The sequence below is a fragment of the Argentina silus genome, assembly GCF_951799395.1.
Source record: "Argentina silus genome assembly, chromosome: 18".
Classification (NCBI taxonomy): Eukaryota; Metazoa; Chordata; class Actinopteri; order Argentiniformes; family Argentinidae; genus Argentina; species Argentina silus.
Window position 1 is genome coordinate 10,459,643 of NC_139672.1, and position 23,098 is coordinate 10,482,740.

Sequence of the window (23,098 nt, forward strand, 5' to 3'; positions counted from 1 at the left end):
TCAGGATGGGGCTTTTTGGGAACGTCGCGGGGCAGATGTGGCCAGATGAGCACGTTCTCATTTGCGCGCGGTACCAGGTTAATACACGGCCGGAGGTCCCCGGGAGGATCGATAGCTTTATTTCCCTAAAACGCCGGCGTGGCGAGAGGCGGCTCGCGGAGGGGGCTTTTCATACCGCCGGCGTCCCGGCGAGGACTGGGCCCGTATTGATCGCGCCCGTGTGGAACTACGTGTGCCTTCTGGGGAAGGATCTATTTGTGTCACCCTGGGCTGGGATAGGGGGGCCCCGCCGGAGGAGGAGGAGAGAGCCAGCCAATGGAGGATGCCAAAAACATCAAAACAGTCATGTTTACAGATTACCCAAAGGGAAAGCAAATTACTGCAATTATGCAGGCTGTGGGAATACTGATAGTAACATACCTGCTAGTTTCTCTCAGAGACAACTCTTTATGAGGGCTCAAACACAAACAGAAGAGCACACTCTTCATTTGAGTCGATGGCTGAACTGCAACAAATATTGGAAACACAATTGTGCACACTAATCCCATGTCACTAACAAGCTTTTCAGTTGATTTCGAGGAAAATACGACGAGGTTATATTAGGTTTTACTACATTCATGATACGGTATGCAGGCAATTATGACCCCCTTCCTCGCAAACATTGCCAAATGATCTTCTTCAAAACATCCTAACAACCTTTATTCCCAGAAAATAGGACAGCTCCATCATAGTGACTTGTAATTGAATTTCCTTACGTGTTTTTCAAAATGGTGGACCTTTGTGTTGTTGTGTGACATATTCATGACACAGGTCATAATAGACTGAACCCTCCTCTTTTTCCCCAGGGAGACTGAAGAGGATGTTGTCATATCCAATTACTAGGACACAGTGTAGACGTAAATCACAATTCATATCAGGAGCAGAGAATCTCTGTTAGATACATACTGCACAGATGAGGCAAGATTGCAGAGGACAACAGATATTAACATTGATAGAATATTGGAAAACACATTTCCCAAAGGTGCTCTGAGGTCATGTATGGATTGGACAGGCAAATTTCACTGGCTACATTGTATCAAAACATCCATTGGTGTAGATGGTTTGAGAGGGCTGGAAAGATATTATAGACTTGGCTTGTGCAGGATTTTTATGTTCATAGATTTTGTTGGAATTGAGATATGCTGCAGATCAGGAATACGATTTCTTCTTGATTGCTGTCAGAAAAATCAATAGCTCTTCTTTCAGGTCACCAAGTTCACCCCTAGCCTCCGTTCCAACCATAGACACACACACACACTCATGCACACATGCACATGCACACACACACACACACACACACACACACACACACACACACTGAACCATCACAACAATATTTCGCAAATCAAATCGATGCTTTCTCTTTCTCTCCGACTAGAGGGCTTGCGAGAGGCTGGGAGTTCAGTGGTATGGGTGGGTGGTGGGTGGAGAGGGTGGAGAGGGAGGAGAGGGTGGAGAGGGTACCTTAGTTGAGCATAGCCCCGTTTCACCCTGGAGCGGTGCAGAGCTCTCCTGCCCAATAAAGCAGGCTGCCTCCCCTGGGCCCCTCCCTCAAGCCTCCAGTCAGCGCTTGTTTTTGCACCATTTATTTAGTGTGACACATCTCCAATTAAACTGTGGAGGCTGCTGCATTCCCCCCCATAACTACCTCTTATTCCTCCCCATAGACTTTCTGTCACACGGAGAGAGAGAGAGAGAGAGAGAGAGAGAGAGAGAGAGAGAGAAAGAGAGAGAGAGAGAGAAAGAGAGAGAGAGATCACATCTTGCCTGCCAGCTATGATCACAATGTCATTTTCCCCTCAGTGGTTCAACCCCCCCCCCCCCTCTTGTCTGAATGGTGGCCCTGAATTATAATTATCAAAATATTGAACAAGATAATCATCCTCTGAAATAACACTGTCACCTTCCTGTTTGCCTTGCCACCAATCACAATGAACTGCAAATCATTGTTCTTCCCCTTTACTTCTTTCTTGATATTCCACAGATGGAGAAGGCATGATTTAACATTTCTGGCTAGACGGAAATCGACAGATTAAAAAAAAAAATATATATATATGATAATTGTTAGAGTTGAAGGTTACACATGCTATTTGTATGAAATGTACAAATGTCTACTTCATGACTGTGGAGTGTTTGATATAGGATGAAGTGTGGTCAGAAGACCAGAGGGGTGTCCGAAAATACATGCATGGAAGTAAACACGGAAGAACACAGACCATGAAAGGGAGGGGGTGTCATCCATATTCCCTCACCATTCAACAGCGTCACACATCATAGTGACCGGTGTCCAACCTCCTGCATCCATGGCTCACGGAGTGTCCAAAAAAGACATCCTCCATCACAGGAAGGGTCTTCAGGAGGAGTCTTCCTCCCGTCGCCTCATCTTCCTCCTCCCACCCCCTCGTCCCTCGCACCCCCCTGCGGCCCCAGACACAGTCACAGGAGGAGTGACTTTGTCCGACCCCAATCCCCGTCTGCGTGGGCGCAGCTGAGGGCGGCAGCTGCCAGGGAGGACTGGTGGGGGAGCGCCCAAAACGGCAGGTCTGCCAAGCTGAGGGGCCAGGGGGAGCCCCAGTGGCAGCTGGGAAGGGGTGGGGCGGCCAGCTGTGGAGCAGCAGGATGGTGAGGAGGGGGGGGGGGGGGGAGGGGGGAGGCGGTTTGGGAGGGTGACTGGGAGATGCCACTAGACCCCGAGCATAGCATGCACGGAACATAAACACGCATGTAGTATGTGGATACTTATATATAGACATGCGCTCACACACAGACACATACACGCAGAGGTTTGATGGTCTTTTACTCGGTCTCTCTCTCTCTCGCTCTAACAGAACCACAAACACACACACACAAACACACACACACACACACACACACACACACGGACGGACACGGACACGTACTGCCCAGGCAGTGGCCCTGCTAACACCATCACCACACTTCAGTCACGTGCTCCGGCCACACATCTGGCGTACCATCTGTATCCCTCCCCCCTCTGTGACAGGTAGTCCCTCTCCCTCTCTGGAGGGAGCCAAGGGGGTGAGAAGGGGGGAGGGGGAGGTAATTTTGGGTGTAAATGTGCCCTGGTCCTATCCAGATGCATCTGGATACATCACAGGCAGGGGTGTGGAAGCATCTTTATTCACTTCAAACTGACCGTACAGTAGATGCGGTCCATACACAAATAGCTTTGATGATAGACAGATGGCCAGACATATTTTTTTTTTTTTATGAAGTAGCCTTGGTCATTTCAAAGCATTTTTTGTAATCGCAATATGTCTCTTATGCCCATTAGGCAAAGTGTAGACCCCCCCCCGCCCCACACACATTAAAAAAACAGAGGGTCCAAAAGTATAAAAAAAAATCTCAGCAATTTATTGTTGCAGTTTTTTCACAATTACATTCTGTACAGTTTCACATCACAATGATACATAGTACATCTTTTCATTCTCAAGGGGTGCAGAATGAAAAGTAAGTTAACATACTCCAAAAATTGCTCTACAACATAAACTATAGCATTGAGGCTGACTGTAATATGATTTACTTCCCTCCTCTGTGACAAAATGTGTTAATAGCAGAATGTTCATCAAGCCAATGACTTCATAGAAAAACTCTTTACAGATGTAAAATATTGCATGACATTTAATGCATTTCATTTCGTTTACATAATATTTGACATTGACACTTTGTGAGCCTTTCTTATATCTTAGGCTAAATACTTTTATCATTCAGACGATGGTAAACGTACAACATGACACTTTTTGAATTACAACAACTGAAGTTTATTCTGGGGGAAAAATGGCTTCCAACATTGTAAAGACAGGGCATATAGTGTATGAGTGAGTTTGACCGTCCGCCAAGACTCACTTTGGTCAAAATACAGCCTCAACGCCATTATGGGAATATTCAGTAGGGCAGAATGTTCATAAAATTGCAGATAAAAACGTAATGTATTGAACAGACGCTATTGTCCATAATGTAGAACAGAGATCCACGCCTACTATACATTAGTCCTATCTGCATGGTTCAGAATATCTCCCAACTGAATATGTTGTCCAGCTGTCCAATAAAAACAGGCTCGAGTCAAATGTCAAGGCCATATTCTGACAGTTGATTTATGCATCCAACTTCAACTTTTGAGGAATTGAGGGCACTGGAAGCATTCTGAGACGTACACTCAACATTTGAGTTAAATGCCAATCTCTCACTGAAGATTTTCACGGACATTTGAGTTGAACGCTGATCATAGAAATCATATCTACAGTTCACAGACGTGTATTCTAAATTCCGAAAAACAGTAACATTGACCAAAGAAACTCAAGTTTCAGCATAGATGCTCTACGACAGGTGGATCGTCTTGGTTTGTTTTAAGGGTTTTCTCTATGTACAGTTCATTAATAAACCCAAGGTATCTGTCCACCCAAAGCAGACATCTGATGTACAAGTCACTGAAATAGCAGAGACACAATTCAACAAAAAAATAAAACTAAATTGGGGACAATGACAACAATGTGCTGGATGGGGGACAATGTTACACAGCTCAAAAACAAAAAATTACAAGACAACACTTCAGGAAAGAAAAAAAGAAAATAAAAACACAATATTTAGTACTAGTCTCCAAGTTCTTATACAAAGTTAGCCTCCATCTAAAAAGCATAAAATACAGTTTTTACATCATTACGTGTGACCTTGACATGTACCATGGCCTAGTAGAAGTTTGTCTGGGGCGAGGACTCATCCCTGCTGCACCCCCACCATCCCCTTGGCATTATTGCTTCTGATGATCAGGGAGCTAAAGGATGGAGTAACATTGCACTACAAGAGTGTGAATTCTGTACAGTTTTGTCCTCTGTGATTTTTTTTGATTAGATTTTTTTTTGCCCTTTTTCACAATCTGCAATGCTCTGATTTTTTAAGGCAGCTCTGTTACATTTTAAGGCATCGCTGCTTTTGAGACAACTCGGACCAGAAGGGGAGTGGAGGGGTGAGTCGTGGAATTTGACATGATCATCTCATTATACACAATAAGAGAAAATCAACTTTGTACATTAGTAGAAATGCCCAGACATAAGGGAGCAAAGGGTGTTTTTGTGTGTGTTTGACAGGGCGTCCCAGTGAGCTGCAGCCGTTATTAAAGTCCAGATAACAGTTGATAACAGAGGTCAGAGGTTAGAGCAGGGCTCTTGGGGGAGTGTCCTGACTGCTCATTGCTGGTAATTTCCATACTGACCCTGAGGAAGGAGGAAGAGCGTCAATGGACACATCGTAATGACATTGCATCTCAAAACAAACAGCCATTTGTTAAGGAAATGCTAATATTTATACATCTAACTTGGATGCAAACAAGCACATCTGTGGGTATTCAACCATATGTTACTGGTTTGAAGGCATTTTTATGTTTGTCTGCATTGGCTGTAGTTAACCAGCAGGTGGCAGCATGGCCTCAGTTAACAGGTATGGTAACTAGTGAAAGCAGGGAGGAAACTTTACTTGATCTTACTGCAGCAGGAGGCTGATGCTGCTGTAAGTATTGTACATAGTGTGCTATGAGTGCTATTTCAGTGTAAAAAACTTGTAAAATACTCAAGTAAGTGCATTTCTAAACAGGGGTCGAAAAAGAGACTTATCCATGGCAGGCATTAACTCTAGCAATTTGTTAAGATATAAGAATTGCGTTTAAATGAAATTCTTGCTTTTTCGGTTTCAATTTCAGTATGACTTTGGTAGGATGTCCTTTACTTTGCCATATTGACAGTGAATAATCATTCAACAATGCAACAAATATTTCAATGTCATCAATTGCATGAAAACAGGTAAAGAAGCGGAAGATGAGCTGTACTTTATCATTCTAATTCATTTGGTCGATGAAACCAATTCCAAGCTATCTACATTTATGTTCCCTCTGCAGACTGTGCTTGATATGTATCGTGTTGTATTCGACCCCTGGTTAAAAAAAAAAAATGAAAAAAAAAAGAAGAAAAGTAGAGAAGGAAATTAGATATAAAATACAGTAAGGAGACAGAGGAGAAACATGACAAAATGCAAAATCAAGGCTATAGTATAGTTGGTCAAAAACGTCCTTAGATTGGAACGTGGAGGGTCTTCACAGCAACCATTACCTTTGCTTCTTACAGAGCTAGTCAGGGGGTTCAAATCCCTGCGTCTTTATTTCCTCATGTGCCCCTGAATATTCAAAGATAAAGATATCACAATATGTAGCTGTGGTCCCCCAAAAAAAAAAGGACCACAGAAATGACAGGGCATACAGGATAAGCTTAGCTCTCTCCCCTCCCGACACTTTCAAAGTCTGTTACCTTTAGAGGAGAGGAGAGACGCTTAGCTTTCAGAGGGATAGTCAGTAGCCCATAGCCCTCTTGTATGACTGCCCTGAACTTATCATATAAGCCTAGGCATATAATTAGCCTTTAAAACTCAGGACGCTTAAAATGCCACTGGAATTAGGCCTAGTGGCAAGGTCAGGTGTCTCCAAATGAGGAGAACCCGGACTACAGCTGACTATACCTTACAAACCCCCCACACAGTTATCAGCAATCAGCATGCACAAACTACCCACCTCCACCCCTGCCTCTTTTGCTTACACTCCCTGACGCTTACACTCCCTGACGCATGCGTTAGCTCAAAGCTATATCTCTTATTGGTTTCCTTGGTTTCTGACAACTTAAACATAAAAAAGGGCAACACATAAAAGAGCCACACACAGGTAGGTAGGGGGGTTGTTAGGTCCGCCTGCCCGTGGGGCCCATACTCACCTGGTCATAGCCGTATGGGCGTTGCTGCTGGGCCTGCGGGGGGCCGGGCTGAGGGGGGCGGTAGGCTGCGTACTGCTGGCCCTGGCCCTGGGGGTAGCCCTGGGGGTACTGGCCCGGGGCGCCCTGGGAGGGACCTGGGGTCAGGAGAGATAGGGAGTCGTAGTTTGAGAAGTTTTATTTATTTGCCGAGACAAAAAAAAAAGACAAGCCAGTTTTCCCGTCCACATGACCTGACCGGGACAATTCCGGTCATAGGAGTTTTACATTTATCTACCATATCATATCATGTATCTACCATATCATATCATGTATCTACCATATCATATCATGTATCTACCATATCATATCATGTGTCTACCATATCATATCATGTATCTACCATATCATATCATGTATCTACCATATCATATCATGTATCTACCATATCATGCCCTCTAGTAACATTGAGAGCTTGGGGGTATTCCCCACCGGTCTTACCGTGAGTATCTTGCTAATACACTGCAATAAAGACAACGATAGCTTCACTGTCAGAGGCTGGTGGTGGTAGATAATCTGGGCTCAGGCCCATGATGTGTTTAAATTGGCACAACACACCCACACACACACACACACACAGTAATGAGGTAGCGCGGGGTCTGACTGGAGCCAGGGCGTAGCTCCTCTAATGCAAGGAGACATCAATGAGATTCCGTGGGCCTTCATTAGGAGGAGCGGCTCCTCATTAAAAATCACTTCATCAGGGCCCTGCCGTGGCGTAGCGCCCTCCGCCCGGCGCCGCCATTCAAACGGCCCGAGCCCGAGCCCGACCGAGGCTGGAGTCAAACGAGGGGCCCACGCAGCATCGTTAGGAAGCTCGTAATGCCTACCGCCGCGGTTGTGGGGGCCTGTGAGATAGCGTGTGTGTGTGTGTGTTTGTGTGTGTGAAAGAGAGTGAGTGAGTGAGTGAGTGAGTGTGTGTGTGTGTGTGTGTGTGTGCACCAGATGGAGCCCACCTCGCAGCCTCTGCCTCTCTCCACCAGCTCATTACTGACATGAGAGAAAGGCCTCTGGCTCAGAGAGAGATGGAAAGGGAGAAGGAAAGAGAGTGAGATGGAAAGAGAGAGAGAGAGAGAGAGAGGGGAGCAGATAGGATTTTTTTTTTTGGTTAAAAAGGAGAGCTGTAGCTCCCCCTCCCACACACACTGCCCAGGGTAGTTGCCTATAAGCCTGCCCTCCTACCTTCTCTCTCTCTCTCTCTGCGCAGCACCAGGGGTACACACCTACTTCACTGCCAGCTACCTCCTCTGATCAACGTGACGGTGTATCCATCACTTCGAGCGAGATTAAACCCCTTCAAATTCACGTTGAGGTGGTTGTCGAATTGACTTTGGCCGTGATTGCGCTGTGACATCAAAAGTGTACCGTATCAATTAGTTCAGTAGTAGTTTGGTTCGGGAAATATGAGGTCCATATTCAAGATTGAGGTATGTATTTAGGACGTGCAATGTGTGAAGGCAACTTAACAGAAAGCAAATAGTGCCTCCTGCAGGACGAGGGTGGACTACCAGCCCTTAGCAGAGTGGTAGTGAATCGCTGCAATCCTTTCAGAGCAAATGAATAGGCAGAAGAGGGAGGAACAGGCAGGGAGAGGGAGAGGGAGAGAGAGAGAGAGAGAGAACGAGAACGAGAGAGAGCTGGTCAGTGATGCTTTTCTTCCCACCCACCGTAGCCCTGTTGCTGTCCTGGGTAGCCCTGTTGGCCGGGGTACTGCTGCTGTGGAGGGTAGCCTTGCTGCTGGGGGGGACCTTGCTGGTAGGCCTCCTGCTGCTGGCCGTACTGGGCGTTACCTACAGGGGGCGACAGAGAGCGGCATGAGCTCAATGGACAAGCAATCCAGCCATCTCTGAATGAGCGTGAACCCCAGCTCGAGGACGACACAGCAGACAGCCAAATAGTGTTTTCAATTGGAATCTTTTAAAGCCACAATCTGTAATTTGCAAAAAACAAACAACAAAAAAAAGCATCCAACCACATGAAGCTTAGGGATGGGGTGGGGGAAATGTTACTGCTCTCAGAATCAAAAACAGAGCTGCGGTTGCCCAGTCTGTGACATCGACATGGGAAGTTTTAAACATATTTTGAAGCTATGCAGTGCTTGTTTATGTTCCTGCTGTTTGTAAACATAATGAAATAAAACAGCCTCATATTTTGTGTTAAGACGGGGTAAGACAGTTTTAATTAAGCTTGTGAGATGCCTACAAGAAATATTCTTCCAGAATAAATACATCACACTATCTATATATGCAAAAATGGCTTCACCAATTACAGATTGTGGCTTTGAAACACTAATTTAGGCTGAGTTGGATTCAGCAAAAACAGCTCACATTTTCATATGTTGGATTACTGCTGGATGGCTGCTTGGTCGCGCTCACATCGCTTCGAGAGGACAATTTGTGCAACAAGAATCAAAGGAGAAATGAAACCAAAAAACTGTGAGGAAGCCCATAGAGAGAGTGAGAGGAATTTGAGCAATGTGAGCAGTTGTTGTTTTTCTCGATGCAGAGAGTTGTTATTGCGACACCTTTTTAAGCATCCTTACCTGACACCCCCTAGGAGCAAAAAAAATAAGTAAATAATGAAAAGCTTGGTCAACATTATCAGATAAGGGAAAAACTAAAATGAAGACAGGAAAAAGGAGGGCACAGACTCTGCAAGCTTCAGCTACTAACTAAACCTCTGCTGGCCACGGAAGTCTAAATGGGGGGTGGGGGTGGGGGGGGGGGGAGAGGGGGAAATAATATTGATAAAAGTGTGTTGTAGATGATGTTAATTTGTAAAAAGCTAGCTAAGCATTTTAGTCTTCAAACTATCGAATGCAACAGCTTTTATGATATGTTTGGCAAATAAGTGTGCGTTGTGTGTGGAAACCCATGGGATAGCCGAAAAATATGTCTCCACATAAGCAAAGAACACAAAAAAAGGTCAAAAAATACAAAAAAAAAGTAATATGTTCTTTCGCTTAGCCTCTTCCTTTTAAACTAGGTGTGTACATTTGTGTGAAGGTGTACCTCCTTCGTGGGAATGTGGTGAGGAATCCTCCTCATTAGGCCTATCACAGCCTTGATCAGGATACGGTGGCTGTTGCAAAGTGTATTCACTAAGACCTACATCGATTTGACAAGGAGATAGGAAGAGTTGTTAATGCCCTCAGTTACGAGAGGAAAAAAGGATTTATTGAGGTGATAAAACTCAATTAATGGGGGGAAAAAAGGATTACAAATTAACTCTATATCTTATCAGTCATATAATATTCATCAATACAATTATTTCTTAAAAAAAAACATTAAGATTGCCATGCATGGGTTTGGCATTTTTTTCCTTTTAAAGAAGAAAAAAACAAAACAAAACAAAACAAAAAAAACACGAATGTCTGCATTTTGGACAATGTTAAAAACAAAAATGCCTTTGGAGAGGATCTACAGAACATGTCAGCTGTTTGAGACTGTAGAGTGCTGTGTCTTTGGAGGGACAGGTTGAAGTCAGAAAGTTAGAGAAAGGCAGTGGACGACAGAGAAACTCAGAAAGGGGTAAGGAGGTGATTTGACACAGGCAAGAGGAAGTGGTTTATTATGGGTACTCCCCATCAGTGACCGGCGATGCCGTGAGGAAAGGTCTCTGCTGAAGTCCATCTAGTCCGGCTTCCGGCCTCCTCTTTGCCATAACGTCGGCTACGATGTTTCTATGTTTAGCTTCTGCCAAGACGTTTCAGACTTCCGCTAAAAATCTCCGGATTTGCTGCGAGTAGAGGACTTGCATTCCTTGGCTGACAAAAGCGTTACCTGAGGTAAGTCTGAAATGTTCTATCTTGGAGCCCCACCTCCAGAAGACTACGATTGGCCAGAAGCAGTAACCGGCTATCTATCACCGCTGTATAAAGCACGAGATGGACGGGCAAATGCATCAGAGCTTCCCTCTCACCATGCTAATGGAACTGTGACACTGAAGTCCGACTCAACAGTTAGTCCGGAACTTTCCCTGACTTTTTCCGCACATTGGTTCATTCCATACTTCCGCTCATTCTCTATTTAAAAACACCAGAACCGAAAGAAACCATTGGCAACCAGCGGTGATGGAATGATGTGCTGTATATGGCTTAGGCCTGCGGTCTCCGGTCCCCTTGTTCCTTTCTCCACCACGACTCAACACAGCTCCTCTAAGTCCATATTTTAGACGGAGAGGTTTTTGGTTTGCTTTGTCTAAGAGCGGCTGGAGGGTTCTCCTACCTTCTGAGGCTCCCTGTCCTGCGTGACTGTATTGGTCCCCATAGTAGTCTTCCTGCCCTGGGTACTGCTGTGGGGGTCCTACATACACATACACACACAGCACACAACACACACACAGGTAGATTCAAGGTGTTGTTGAGGGGGGGGATAATTTTTGGTGTGGGGGGAAAATGGGTGGGGGGGAGGGGGTTAAGGTTTTTCTTGGGCCACTATTTCTCAGGAGATCACCTGAGAGACTCCCATAGTCGCCAAACAATTGTTTCTTTGTTTGGGGGCTGACAACCTTGGAAGTAATAACTTAAGGGCACCAGTGGGTAGGTGGGTGGGCAGGTGGGGGGTGTTCTATGGTAATGGACTACCTGCGTCTGTGTGAGCAACGACAGTGAAAATAGTTTTTCACTTCAAAGAGACGGAAAAAAAAAAGGGGGGTTTAGGGAAAGGAGAGGTTGAAGCCCCAGGCGCCTTGCCCGCTCTGAGGGGCGTTACCTTGCTGCGGGGGTCTGTAGGGTGGCATGGGCCTCTGCCCCATGACATGGTTGCCCTGGTTGACTTGGCCCATCATGCCCATGGGGTTCTGCTGGCCCTGGTAGTGCTGGCCAGCAGCGCCGGGGGGCATGTTGTACTGCTGAGAGGGAGGCTGCTGGTGCATCATGGGGCCTGGGGCACAAGCACACAAAACATTCAAAAACACATTCAAACATTAAACGGCTACACCGAAGAAGTCAACAACAACAAAAGGATCGATGGGTTGGTGTCAGAGGCCAAGAAAGGTACAGTAAAAGTGAGTTGCGATAAAAACTTTTGTTTAAAAAAGGCTATACAAATATATTGGATTGATTTATTGATGGGTTGGGGTTGGTTGGTGAGTGAGGGTCCAGTCAGGGAGGCGAGGCAGCCTAGTGTACCTTGGTTGGGCTGCATGTTCATGTTGGGCCGGGGCCCGTAGTTGCCCATCGGCTGGCCCTGAGTCATGTTCATCTGACCCTGGGCGGGCATGCCCTGAGCGGAGGGCACGGCGTGGTTGTAGCCTCCCATGGAGCCGTGGCTGGAGGGGGGCATGTTCATGGAGCCGGCGGGCATGTTGGGGGGCTGGTTGGGGCCCGGCCCGGGGCCTTGCATGGGCATGTGGTTGGGCCCTGGAAACAGAGACGAGACGGTTCAATCGCGGAGAAATATTTGGTCATATGTTGATTTTAGCGGGATAGAGCTGGTTTTCAAAACATGATAATAGCGCATTCCCTTTCGTGACAATTTCTATTTTGCTAGCTACTCTAACATGCACTTAAAACCTTGACAACTGGTTCTGCTCGGTTTGAATTCCATCCCCTGTGGCATAAAACTGACCTAAATGCTAACATTGTCAGTATGAAGGCAAAACAAAAAATACTGGCTTCGACACACAAACACACACAAAAACAAACAAACACACCACACACACGCACATACAAACACAACAACCACAGGGAAGAGATGTCTGAGACCACCAGAGGAGCTTGCAGGCGGGGTGACATCATTGCTCAGCAGCCCGACCTCTCTCGCAGCTCTGTGGTGTTGCTAGGCAACCGTGGTGAGACAGGGACAGGAGGAGGAGGAGGAGGGGAGGGTTGGTGTGTGTGTGTGTGTTGGGGGGGGGGGGGGGGGTCACTTACCAGGCATCTGTCCGTTCATCTGGTTCTGCATGTGTGGGGCTGGGGGTCCGCCGCTGACCATGCCCTCCGAGGGTATGCTGTGGCCGTGGGGAGGCTGGGGGGGGGCTCCGCTCTGAGTCATCCCGCCGGGGCCCATGGTCATGTTCTGAGAGGGAGGCTGCAGACAGAGAGAACACACACACACAGAGACCAGCCGTGTTAAACAGATACACGTATCAGCCATGTATGAGAGAGACAGGGAGATAAATGGATGGGTGGCCATGCGATCTTGAATGAAAAGAAAAAGAAATCTGAAAAATGAACAATTATAATTAATGTAAACAAGGTACACAGTGAACGGACGTGAGTCTCGTCTTCAGAACATGGCTTAGGCTATACTTTGCCTGGGCGAGCTTAAAGCAACCACTGGGCCCGACGTAGTAAAGGGTGGACGTACTATCATACAGCATAACATAACACTGCATTGTATTATGACATTACCATTCATCAATTAAACATTCCCCAACAGTTTTACATCACCGAGGCATGAAGTGACAGACAATACAAGTCCCTGTGTTTTCTATCCCTAGGGCTCATATGACACACAGCATGAACTATGACGATTGTGTGTGAACCAAATTGAAAAACCCTATCATCATTAAAGCCCACTTCTCAATCCCATACTCACTTCAAGCTTTACCTCAGGGGTTGGGGAGTCACACTTCTGAAACCAAGTACAGAGCATCTAGGTGAACATGAACACATCTCCCCCTTGACCAACAATGGGGAGACAGGGGGGGGGGGGGGGGGGGGGGGCAGGGGTAGGGTAGGGGGAGGGGGAAGGGGGGGGGGGGCAAGCTTGCATTGGTGGCATATGAGGCATATAATGTTAACATTCAATCTCACATGCACCACAGAACGTATAGGTTCAGAGCTTGACAGCCTTTTAAACACAGTGCTTTTAGGTCCTCCACTTGCAAAATTTGGTGGAGTTCCTGGCTGGCGGTGTAATAAATATGCAGGGGGCATTCTTCAATTGGCATCTTAGCCCTGTGTGAATTTGTGCCCTTCATTTAAGTGGCATGATTTGTAAAATTAATAAGACTGATGAGAGAGCATCGGAAAGGGTATTCTTCTACCCCCTAAAAAAAGAATCCTGCTCGGGGCATGGACAGATTTTATGCTTGAGCCGAGATTTGAAATCACTAACCACAATCAACGTTCAATCCCCAATCCCTTTTTTTATTTTTAAATTACATTCATTTGGTGAGCAAACCTCTAAGTATTAAGTAGTGGGGCAAATTGATTTTTCTTTCTCTCCCTATATGTGGAGTGATTATTCTGCAGATTTGTTCCTGCATATTCCAACCCCCAAACTCTGCCCAGTTCCCATACTCACAGCAGGTAATAGTGACTGCATGTTCTGATTGGAGTCTGCTATCGTGGCCAGGTACACTAAATTTCTGTGGAGCATCTGCTGATATCTGTTGACAGGAAGATCACAAGTCAATGACAATGTACAGCATGTTGCAACAATAACCACAGTAACGTCATATTTAAGAGCGCAAAAACAGGAAGAGAGATGCAGTTCTCTGGCCTATTATTTGTGACTGCAGTACAATGGATTGGCATTGAGTTGAGGAGTAGTTCAGTTGCCAGATAGGCCTACTGTGTAACCTGCATGTCAAACCACTAATATTGAGCTTGTGTATATATTGACACTAGGATAACTTACTGTGAACATTCTGCTGTTTTCCCTTTACTCTGGAAGTCCATTATGCACTGAATCAGCTGGTTGTTCTCATCCAGTAACTGAAACATAAGCAAAAACGAAAACTGTTAAGCAAGGAAACATACTCATGGATAACATGTACTGCTGAGGTCTACTGTATGATTTATTAATCAGATATTATCCAGTGGACCACAACAGTGTAACAATACTATTATATTTATAAAGGCAAAAGACAAGGACCTATTCAAGTGAAGTGTGTTCATGAAAAAGAGGATCAGGGAATGATACACAAGCAATACTCATCATCAACTTGTGTTTTCCTCATTGACTATTTGAACTTCAGAAGGGCAAGAACTCCTAGATCATATTTTGCTTTTTGCGGGGAGGCCTACTCTGTGTTTCTGGAGACACGGGAGCCCAGTGGCCATCCCGCCTTGCCATTCAGGAATCAATGGGACAAGAGGACGCGTTTGTCAGACTGTGTCGGTGCGTGCCTTGCTAACAAAAGACGCGTCTTGCTAACAATCTAGCTGAGAAAAGGCATAGGCCTCCAATAATGCAGGGGATCAATTCAACGTTCGTCCGTGAAATTGACAAAACCGTTGAGTCATTTTCATATTCTTTGTCTCCTCCCGCGAAGTTCATATCGACCGCGCTTTGCCCTAGCAACATTGTTACCAATCTATTTCCCTCTTTACAGTTCGACTTGGCCGCTGGCTAGGCTAACGTGGCTAGCAGCAGCTGGTGCTAGACGCCTCCATTCTGTTCTCATGCGTGATAAAGATGAATTACCTTTTGAATTCCTGCGGGTGTTATATCACCCTTTCCACGCTGTCTGTGAGGTGCGAACGCCACCGACATGGTGATTTCCTAAAAGCAAAGTAAACTATAACATACACAACACTTAGCAAATCTGTAGTACAACTCAGACCAGTCCAGACAGCTTAGAATAGGATGCTCTTCTGTAATGTAGTACGCCGTTAGAGGGGGAGAGGGTCATATCATTGAAATGTTCAATACCTTCCTTGAGGTAGTTATAGCATTTTTTATAAATTGTCAAATAGTTGATTGTAAAATAAATGAATTTATTGTGTTTTTTTAGTTTTGTAGGGTGTAATATGGATGTATCGTATTACAAAAAATTTAATTCACCCCTTTCTCGTAATGGATTAATCCAAACTCAGCCCAAAGGACACAGGGGATTGAGAAATGGTACGCTCCGGAAAGGGGACAAACAGCCCTAGATCCACATACTAACAGTACACTACATATATAAAAAATATGATTTTACTGACACATGACAGTCACAAAAAATCTATCCCGTCTACACGAGCTATATGAATAAAAAGTGATCAATTTATTTGCATTAAATAGCCGTGGGATCTTTGTGGAAAAGGGAAATGTTTCATAACCATTTACTTACTAACCATTTACTTACTAAGTACCCATCTAATAGCATATTATGTATATTGCCACCTCGGTGTATACAATTTACTTTTGAGAATAAAAGTGATCATGTCATTAATGAAATGAGAAATTATTATTATCATTATGACCCCTAGAATAAAAGTTGTTTTGGTATTGTCCTAGTTCAGGGTTCATGCGCATGCGCTCCTGCAGTACACACACTCAATCGCAGGACTAGCAAATTGAGCTAGCCAGCAACACACTTTCTTATTCCCAGTTTATCTGTTTCTCGTCACACAATGGCAGCAAGATATGACAGAGCAATTACTGTGTTTTCTCCTGATGGTCACCTCTTTCAGGTGGAATATGCACAAGAAGCTGTGAAGAAAGGCTCCACTGCAGTAAGTTGAAATCTGCTTAGCTAGCTAGCTAACGTTATGTTGCTAGCTACTCGCTGTGTCATTCTGACAACTTTCTTCTGTCTCAAGCTACATTTACGCGCATGTTCCGTCTTAACCACATTGTAAACACGAAGATCAAAGAAACGTCACATTATCCATGTTTATTATATGACCGACTAGCTACTACTACATCGCGTTGATTCACTGTCGTATTAATGTTGGAGCAAATTAGCTGGCTAGCTAATTTAGCTCAATTGTCTAACCACTTGACTTACCACTCCTTATTCCAGTATGATCAATGATGTGATTGTGTCATGTCAAGTCTAAGAAGGGAGAGTTCTGAAACACCAGCTAGTTTCTTCCGCAAGACTGTATCCTTCAGTGTATTTGAATTGTAATTTATTTCATTTCATTCCGTTCCCCCAGGTTGGCATCAGGGGCAAAGACATTGTTGTCCTTGGAGTTGAGAAGAAATCTGTAGCCAAGTTGCAGGAGGAGAGAACTGTCCGCAAGATCTGTGCTCTGGACGAGCACGTCTGCATGGCCTTCGCAGGTACTTATGATGGCCACACACTTATGCCTACATGTAGGAGTAACTGAACAAAATGTCTCCTATTGTTGAGGCTCTTTTTCTTGCAAATCTTTCTGCTGTGTTTGTGCTCATGATCTGAACTGATGGGAAGCTTGTTTGGTGTGATGTAGCTCATATCCCAAACCATTTGCTCACATTTGGACTGTGTACTCCCTTTATTATGCTGCATTTTCCTTCCTCAGGTCTGACTGCAGATGCCCGCATCGTGATCAACAGAGCTCGCGTGGAGTGCCAGAGTCACAGGCTTACTGTTGAAGACCCGGTCACCGTAGAATACATCACACGATACATTGCCACACTCAAACAGGTCAGTACCTGAACACCACTAGTGCCAGCATAGCCTTGGCATTACTAAAATAATATAATAATATATGCCATTTAACTGACGCTTTTATCCAAAGTGACTTTAATTGCAGTGACTGCATACATTTCAGTATATGTGGTCCCAGCAGGAACCATAATCAACCCCACAACCTAAGCGTTGTTACCGCCATGCTCTACCAACTGAGCCACAGAGGACCATTACTATCCATTAGACAGGCACCACTCTGAACTAAACAATGCATTGACTGTAGAGGGAGAGAGAGACCCGCGATGGAAGGCACTGTCCAACACAGCTGCATATTGGTGTAACTTCTAAATATGGTCCCACAGTGAAGTTAATATAAGGCTGAATGCTATAATGGCTTCAAATTTTCTTTGAAGTTGAGCGTCGTATGCGTGACTGTTTTTGTCTTTATATCCTGTAGCGCTACACCCAGAGCAACGGACGCCGACCATTCGGCATCTCTGCTTTGATTGTGGGATTTGACTACGACGGGACCCCCAGGCTCTATCAGACAGACCCCTCTGGAACCTACCACGCATGGAAGGTCAGTCAATAAGCAGGCTGTCTGCTTTGCAAGTCAACGAAGACGTCACTCAAAACAATATTGACTCGTGCTGTTTAAAGGTATTGTGAATTCAATGATTTTGTTTGTGTTCAGGCAAATGCCATTGGCCGCAGTGCAAAGACGGTGAGGGAATTCCTTGAGAAGAATTACACAGACGAAGCCATCGCTGGGGACAACGAGGCCATAAAGCTGGCCATCAAAGCCTTGCTTGAGGTGAGGTTAAATAAGATGTTGTTTTTTTGGTCGTTCCTGTTGGATATCACGCGTCTTTTTCATGTTTCACATTGCCATTAAACTTGTCTACAGGTGGTTCAGTCAGGTGGGAAGAACATTGAACTCGCTGTCATCAGAAGGAATCAGCCCCTGAAGGTAATATCATCAAAAGTTGTTACCTCTGTGTTTTTAGTAAGTCCAGCACAGCAGATGGGATTTTCATATGTAACAAGAAAGAGAGATGTTCTTAAGATTTATACAGACAGGTGGTGGGTTTTTGTAAGATTGATAAAGGATCTGATTGATTTTGAATAGTTTGTGAACACTTAGCTTTACGTGGAACACATTTCTCCAAAAATCTGATGCAATGGCTAAAATCATGCAGCATCAGTGTTGATGTCTGGCAACCTTTTTTCCACTGTCCTAATTCCTTGCGGTATGCAATTGTATTTGTATCTCTAACGGTTGTTTTCTTGGCTGTTTGTAGTTACTGGAGTCCAAAGAAATCGAGACCCTTGTGGCGGAGATTGAGAAAGAGAAGGAAGAGGAGGCAGAGAAGAAAAAGGCCAAAAAATCCACATAAAATTGTTACTTAAACCCCAGTCTTCCGTTTAGCACTTGGATAAAAGCAGCATGTTTGGTCTGCAAATATCAGAAAGTGTCACAAGGTTTACAGTCCCAACTACAGTTCATTTTGACTGAGTCCTAACTTGAGATCTGCGATGTAACCGTCATTTTCATGCAAATCTCGTTGATGTCAATATGATTTACGTGAAAAATGTAGGTTCATCATACATTTCTCAAATTGGGTTTCAGCTGCATAAGTATAGCTGCTTATTCAAGGTTACAGTATGTTGTTTTTCATTGAACTAGCTACTTTGAAACAGTACATGTAAATGGATCAAAAGGCTTAATAAAGTCCACTTGTTTATGTATCATCTTTGTTGTTATTCACATGGTTACGTTTTCTACTCTTGTTTTGCTGAGAAAAAGATGACTGTGCACATTTGCTTAATTTCATGTAACTCAGCACACAACTCAATTAAACTACGATCTCTGTCAAAAGTGTTTGGCATTTTTAAGATGCACCAGATGCATTTATCTCTGTGGTCCCACAAATAAGAACCATGTATTGCATAATGTCTATTTTCAAAATGCATAGTTTTACATAGATGATAATTAGGGGTGATTTACAATGCATGGTTTATCCTGAAATGTATCCATATATACATTCTAATTATATATGCTAATAAATACATTCATTTTAAGAATCACATCTAATACAGGTATGATATCAAGATTGCACAATATGATAACCCTCATGTTTTTGCCATATACCATACTGGCAATTACAATTGGCAATCATTTTTCCATTGACCTACTGTATACTCTAGAAGGAGGATTTGAATAATGTATCATGCTATTTCTCAAGCTTTATTTTATGTAGCTTGTCTTGTGCATACAGATACTACAATATCTGTTAGTAGCAATCTTTAGTAGGATACTAGCATATTATTTAGACTGCTTTTCATCAAATTCAATGAACATTCATCCTATATTATGAGCTTATTATTACTCTCATTACAAAAAATCATCCTACATATTATTCCTCCTTAATTTGATTCACAGTGGTGTACAAAAAAGATCACTACTGTTCATCACCTCAGCAGTGGCAGGGTAGACTAGGCCTAATAAGTGTCCATAAAGGCAATGTTTTCATTTATCAGCATTCTGGAGCCCCGCACCACGGCTCCTCCCGCAAACGAAGAGTAGCCTTGACTTGCTTTATGAAGTGCTCACCTCTCCCTCAGTCATTTAAAACGAATTAGCGAGGGGCGCTAGGGAAGTGTCTTAATGGTGGTCCAACGAGATGCCTTTTTTTTGCCTCGACTCCTCTCTCTTTTATTTCACCCTAAATTCGCTTATCAAGCATCCGCTGCTCTGAATTCTCAAAGACACAATTATGGCCGGCGGTGTGGTAGGGGCTGGCTTAATGGGATCCCGGCCTCAGACCCCAGTGGGAAACTTCAGTGACTTTAATCTGGGAGCCCTTTGAAAAGTTGTGCGTGCTGCCACTCGAAGAGCCCCAGGGGGTCCCTCTGACTCTCTACCAAAGACATAATGGTGAATGGTAAAGTCCTTCATTTAGACTCGTCTCCCTGAGCCAGGATTTCCTGAGTGGGTTGCTTTTGCCTTTCCCGTTCGTTTGCGACGGTTGCCGTGGCAAGAGCGAGTGCAATTTGTCTGCAATTTGTCTTGTTTGAGAGATGAGTGGGTAGGAACAAGTTGATTTCAGGGGACAGGGCTGTATCCTGTCGGTAAAACTGTTTTCTAGGTTGTTGTAGCTGAGTTGTCACACATCAGGAGACAGTGTCAGTTACTAGGGGATGATGTGCGGGAAGGATAGTGCAGATGTGTTCATTTAGGATGAACGTTCCTGTCCTATTTTCATTATCTGTTCAGCATTTTGAATTCAATTTGAACAGGTAAACATTGTAAATTGTTTCAAGGAGCCCTTAAAAACTAAAAACTAGAAAAAAAACTAACGGAGACACCTTGCTACCGTGATCTTGAAGCTGGGGGGGGGGGGGGGGGGTAGTGATAGAGAAAGTGATTCGGAATAACAAAAGAAACGCACCAAATAAGACACTTTTAAACTTTTACCCAAAGTTCACTCTGGGTAATCCTCTCAGACACAGGAGGTTATCTGATCCATCTCGTCAATAGACCGAGAGCAGCTTATGTCCTAGCGCTGAGCTGAGCAGAGCTGAGATGAGCTGAGCTGCCTCTTCTTCTGTTTTCAACTGCTTGTGGGAAGACTCTCTTGTTTTTTTTTGCTTTTCTTTTTTTTATTCCTAGCTGCCGTTGTTGTTGCCCATATAATCAGAGCTACAGAGCCCGGGGACAAAGCCCATCTCTCTCTCTCATCGCTTGCTGCTGCTGCTGTTGCCTGTTCGTCATTAATGCAGAAAATAATGGCTCCACCAGAGGTCATCGACGGAGGAACGAGGCCCCGGGACATGTGCTCTCCAAGCAAGAATGCACAGTGCTGCGGGCTGTAGACTGAGTGCATTACGGTGTGTGTGTGTGTGTGTGTGTGTGTGTGTGTGTGTGTGTGTGTGTGTGTGTCTGTGTGTGTGTGTGTGTGTGTGTGTGTGTGTGTGTGTGTGTGTGTACATACAACACACACACACACACACACAAACACACACACACACACAGAAACACATAGGCCTACACACACACACACACACACACACACACACACACGCACACACACACACACACACACACACACACACAAAACAATTGTGTACACATATTGCAGACACATTAGTGTGTGTACAACACACATTCTAAACAGTATAAACCGCACATGCACAAACACCCCAACCCAGCATATCTTGTTCTCTCTCTCTCTCTCTCGCTCTCTCTCTCACTCATTTGCACACACGCACACACACACACACACACACACACACATACACACACACACACACACACACTCACACACACACACACACACACACACACACACAGCCCTTAGGCAGTGTATTTACTGTATGCATAGCAGCAGTCAATAGAATAATATAATCTGAAAACTGACATGTATGTTTTTAGTACCTGAATCCAGAAAATAAATGTCCTATAATGACAATTCTAATGACGCTGTAGGTGCAGCGTCCTCTTCCACTGACTGCAGTAATACTGTCTAATAAAATCAATGTGCTCCCCTGTGTTGATTTCAATTCGTATGCACATTTCACTTTTAGGATCTACATTTTGTCATTCTAATGTGTTACCCTGTGGCTGTATTTCAAAGCAGGTCCCTCTTGGGGTGTTTAAATTTATCAGTAGGCAATGTCCTCAGGTGTAGATAAGATAACTGCTTCAAGGGCAAAACACACACACACACACACACACACACAGAGGCACACAGGCACACATACACACAACCCTTGGGAGTTAAGGTTATATCAGTCCTCTTCTACAGAGTGTTGCTACACAGTGCAGCTGAGCTCAGAAAAGCTAGTACCACTTTCCGCCAGCAGGGCGCAGTGTTGCATAGACGCAGTGCATTCATTATATCACTTACACGTTCATTTCACTTTTGTCCTAAAGACTGACAGTTTGAGTCTAGCTAACAGTGAGCAGAATCTACTGGCTTCTGACATGTTTTTTTGTCTCTGCGCTTTAACATACACAGCCTCAAAGGCTCTCAGAACAATTGAATCCATCGAGAGAGAGTCGGTTTGCTTAAAATTGTCAGATTAAAAAAACAACAACGCTTATATCCCCGAGCAATGGCCAAGCTGTCAGAGTGTGTTGGGTCATGAAAGGCTACATTCTCAACACTGTCCCTTTTCTGCTTGTCAAATGTCGACAGATACACACACCAAGGCAGTCCTTAGCCTTTACTCATTCCCTGCAGGGTATACCAACAGTATCTTTGAGTAAAAGACGGGCAATTTGATGGTACTGTATATGAAGGCCTGAAAATTCGACACTGCCAACCTGTGATGTTCATCACAATAGCTCCGGGGATGCATTTTTAAAACATTTCTCTGCTATTTCTTCCATATCATTCATTCGTTCTCATACAGGCTATCACATCTATCTTCCACTCTCGAACACCGTCTTCCATCATTGTCATCACGGTCGCTAACATATACAGTCAGGTAATGGGATACAGCGAACGGCATTGATAGACTTTGCCATTGTTCGGTTGAATGGCGTTGGAATACTAACAGTTGGTGTTTACAGACTAAAGGAACGGTTTACTGTTACAGCTCTCTGACATCGCCTGACCTAACAGGGGTGTTGTCTCAATGGAAACTACAACTGCATCCTCCTCTAATTGAAAGAGGATACTAGGCTAAGCTACCAGATAGAGAGAAAGAGAGATGGAGAAAGAGAGGGAGGGAAGGGAAACAAGGAAGTGGGGCTAAGAAAGAGAAAGAGAGAGAGAGGGAGAGGGGAAGAAAGAGCCAAAAAGGAGCAGACAGGGCTAAATCAACAATTCTCAGGGTGCCACGGGGCAGGAAGCGATGGCCCAGGGGCACTTGGCCAATGAGGGCTGTGGCAGAAGCCAGTCACACACATCACATAGCATTACACGGGACGGGGGTTACAGGAAAATGTCATCCGGCACATAAGGAGAGGG

At 44.6% G+C, this 23,098-nt stretch overlaps 2 protein-coding genes across 9 annotated transcripts; one reads left to right on the forward strand and one right to left on the reverse strand.

The window, feature by feature from the left end:
- Window positions 1-3,388: 3,388 nt before the first annotated feature.
- Window positions 3,389-15,369, reverse strand: ss18 (SS18 subunit of BAF chromatin remodeling complex). Of its 8 annotated transcripts, XM_083690660.1 has the most exons (13): window positions 15,221-15,369; window positions 14,432-14,508; window positions 14,096-14,180; window positions 13,385-13,420; window positions 12,718-12,874; window positions 11,974-12,204; window positions 11,555-11,725; window positions 11,069-11,146; window positions 9,854-9,949; window positions 8,510-8,632; window positions 6,807-6,940; window positions 6,156-6,219; window positions 3,389-5,267 (listed from the first exon to the last, which is right to left on the reverse strand). In XM_083690660.1, exons 1-12 carry the CDS (start codon window positions 15,287-15,289, stop codon window positions 6,202-6,204), a joined length of 1,275 nt encoding a protein of 424 aa, XP_083546786.1. In that variant the 5' UTR covers window positions 15,290-15,369; the 3' UTR covers window positions 3,389-5,267; window positions 6,156-6,201. The 8 variants fall into 8 exon arrangements, with proteins under 8 accessions (XP_083546786.1, XP_083546785.1, XP_083546784.1 ...); XM_083690659.1 differs by lacking the exon at window positions 6,156-6,219 and having other exon boundaries at window positions 13,385-13,417; XM_083690658.1 differs by lacking the exon at window positions 6,156-6,219.
- A 698-nt stretch (window positions 15,370-16,067) lies between these two features.
- Window positions 16,068-18,870, forward strand: LOC310818585 (proteasome subunit alpha type-7). Its single transcript, XM_083689576.1, has 7 exons — window positions 16,068-16,236; window positions 16,663-16,789; window positions 17,011-17,135; window positions 17,578-17,700; window positions 17,815-17,934; window positions 18,028-18,090; window positions 18,422-18,870. The coding sequence occupies exons 1-7, from the start codon at window positions 16,135-16,137 to the stop codon at window positions 18,515-18,517; spliced, it is 756 nt and encodes a 251-aa protein (XP_083545702.1). The 5' UTR covers window positions 16,068-16,134; the 3' UTR covers window positions 18,518-18,870.
- Window positions 18,871-23,098: the final 4,228 nt, after the last annotated feature.

Bases quoted from the DNA above. Each gene is read 5' to 3' on its own strand.
- LOC310818585 (XM_083689576.1), top strand. From the start codon at position 16,135: ATGGCAGCAAGATATGACAGAGCAATTACTGTGTTTTCTCCTGATGGT. The intron at 16,237-16,662 runs GTAAGTTGAAAT...CCGTTCCCCCAG, and splicing joins TGAAGAAAGGCTCCACTGCA to GTTGGCATCAGGGGCAAAGA. The intron at 17,935-18,027 runs GTGAGGTTAAAT...ACTTGTCTACAG, and splicing joins CCATCAAAGCCTTGCTTGAG to GTGGTTCAGTCAGGTGGGAA.
- ss18 (XM_083690658.1), bottom strand. From the start codon at position 15,289: ATGTCGGTGGCGTTCGCACCTCACAGACAGCGTGGAAAGGGTGATATA. The intron at 14,181-14,431 runs GTAAGTTATCCT...TCCTGTCAACAG, and splicing joins AAAACAGCAGAATGTTCACA to ATATCAGCAGATGCTCCACA. The intron at 12,205-12,717 runs GTAAGTGACCCC...CTCTGTTTCCAG, and splicing joins GATGAACGGACAGATGCCTG to GGCCCAACCACATGCCCATG.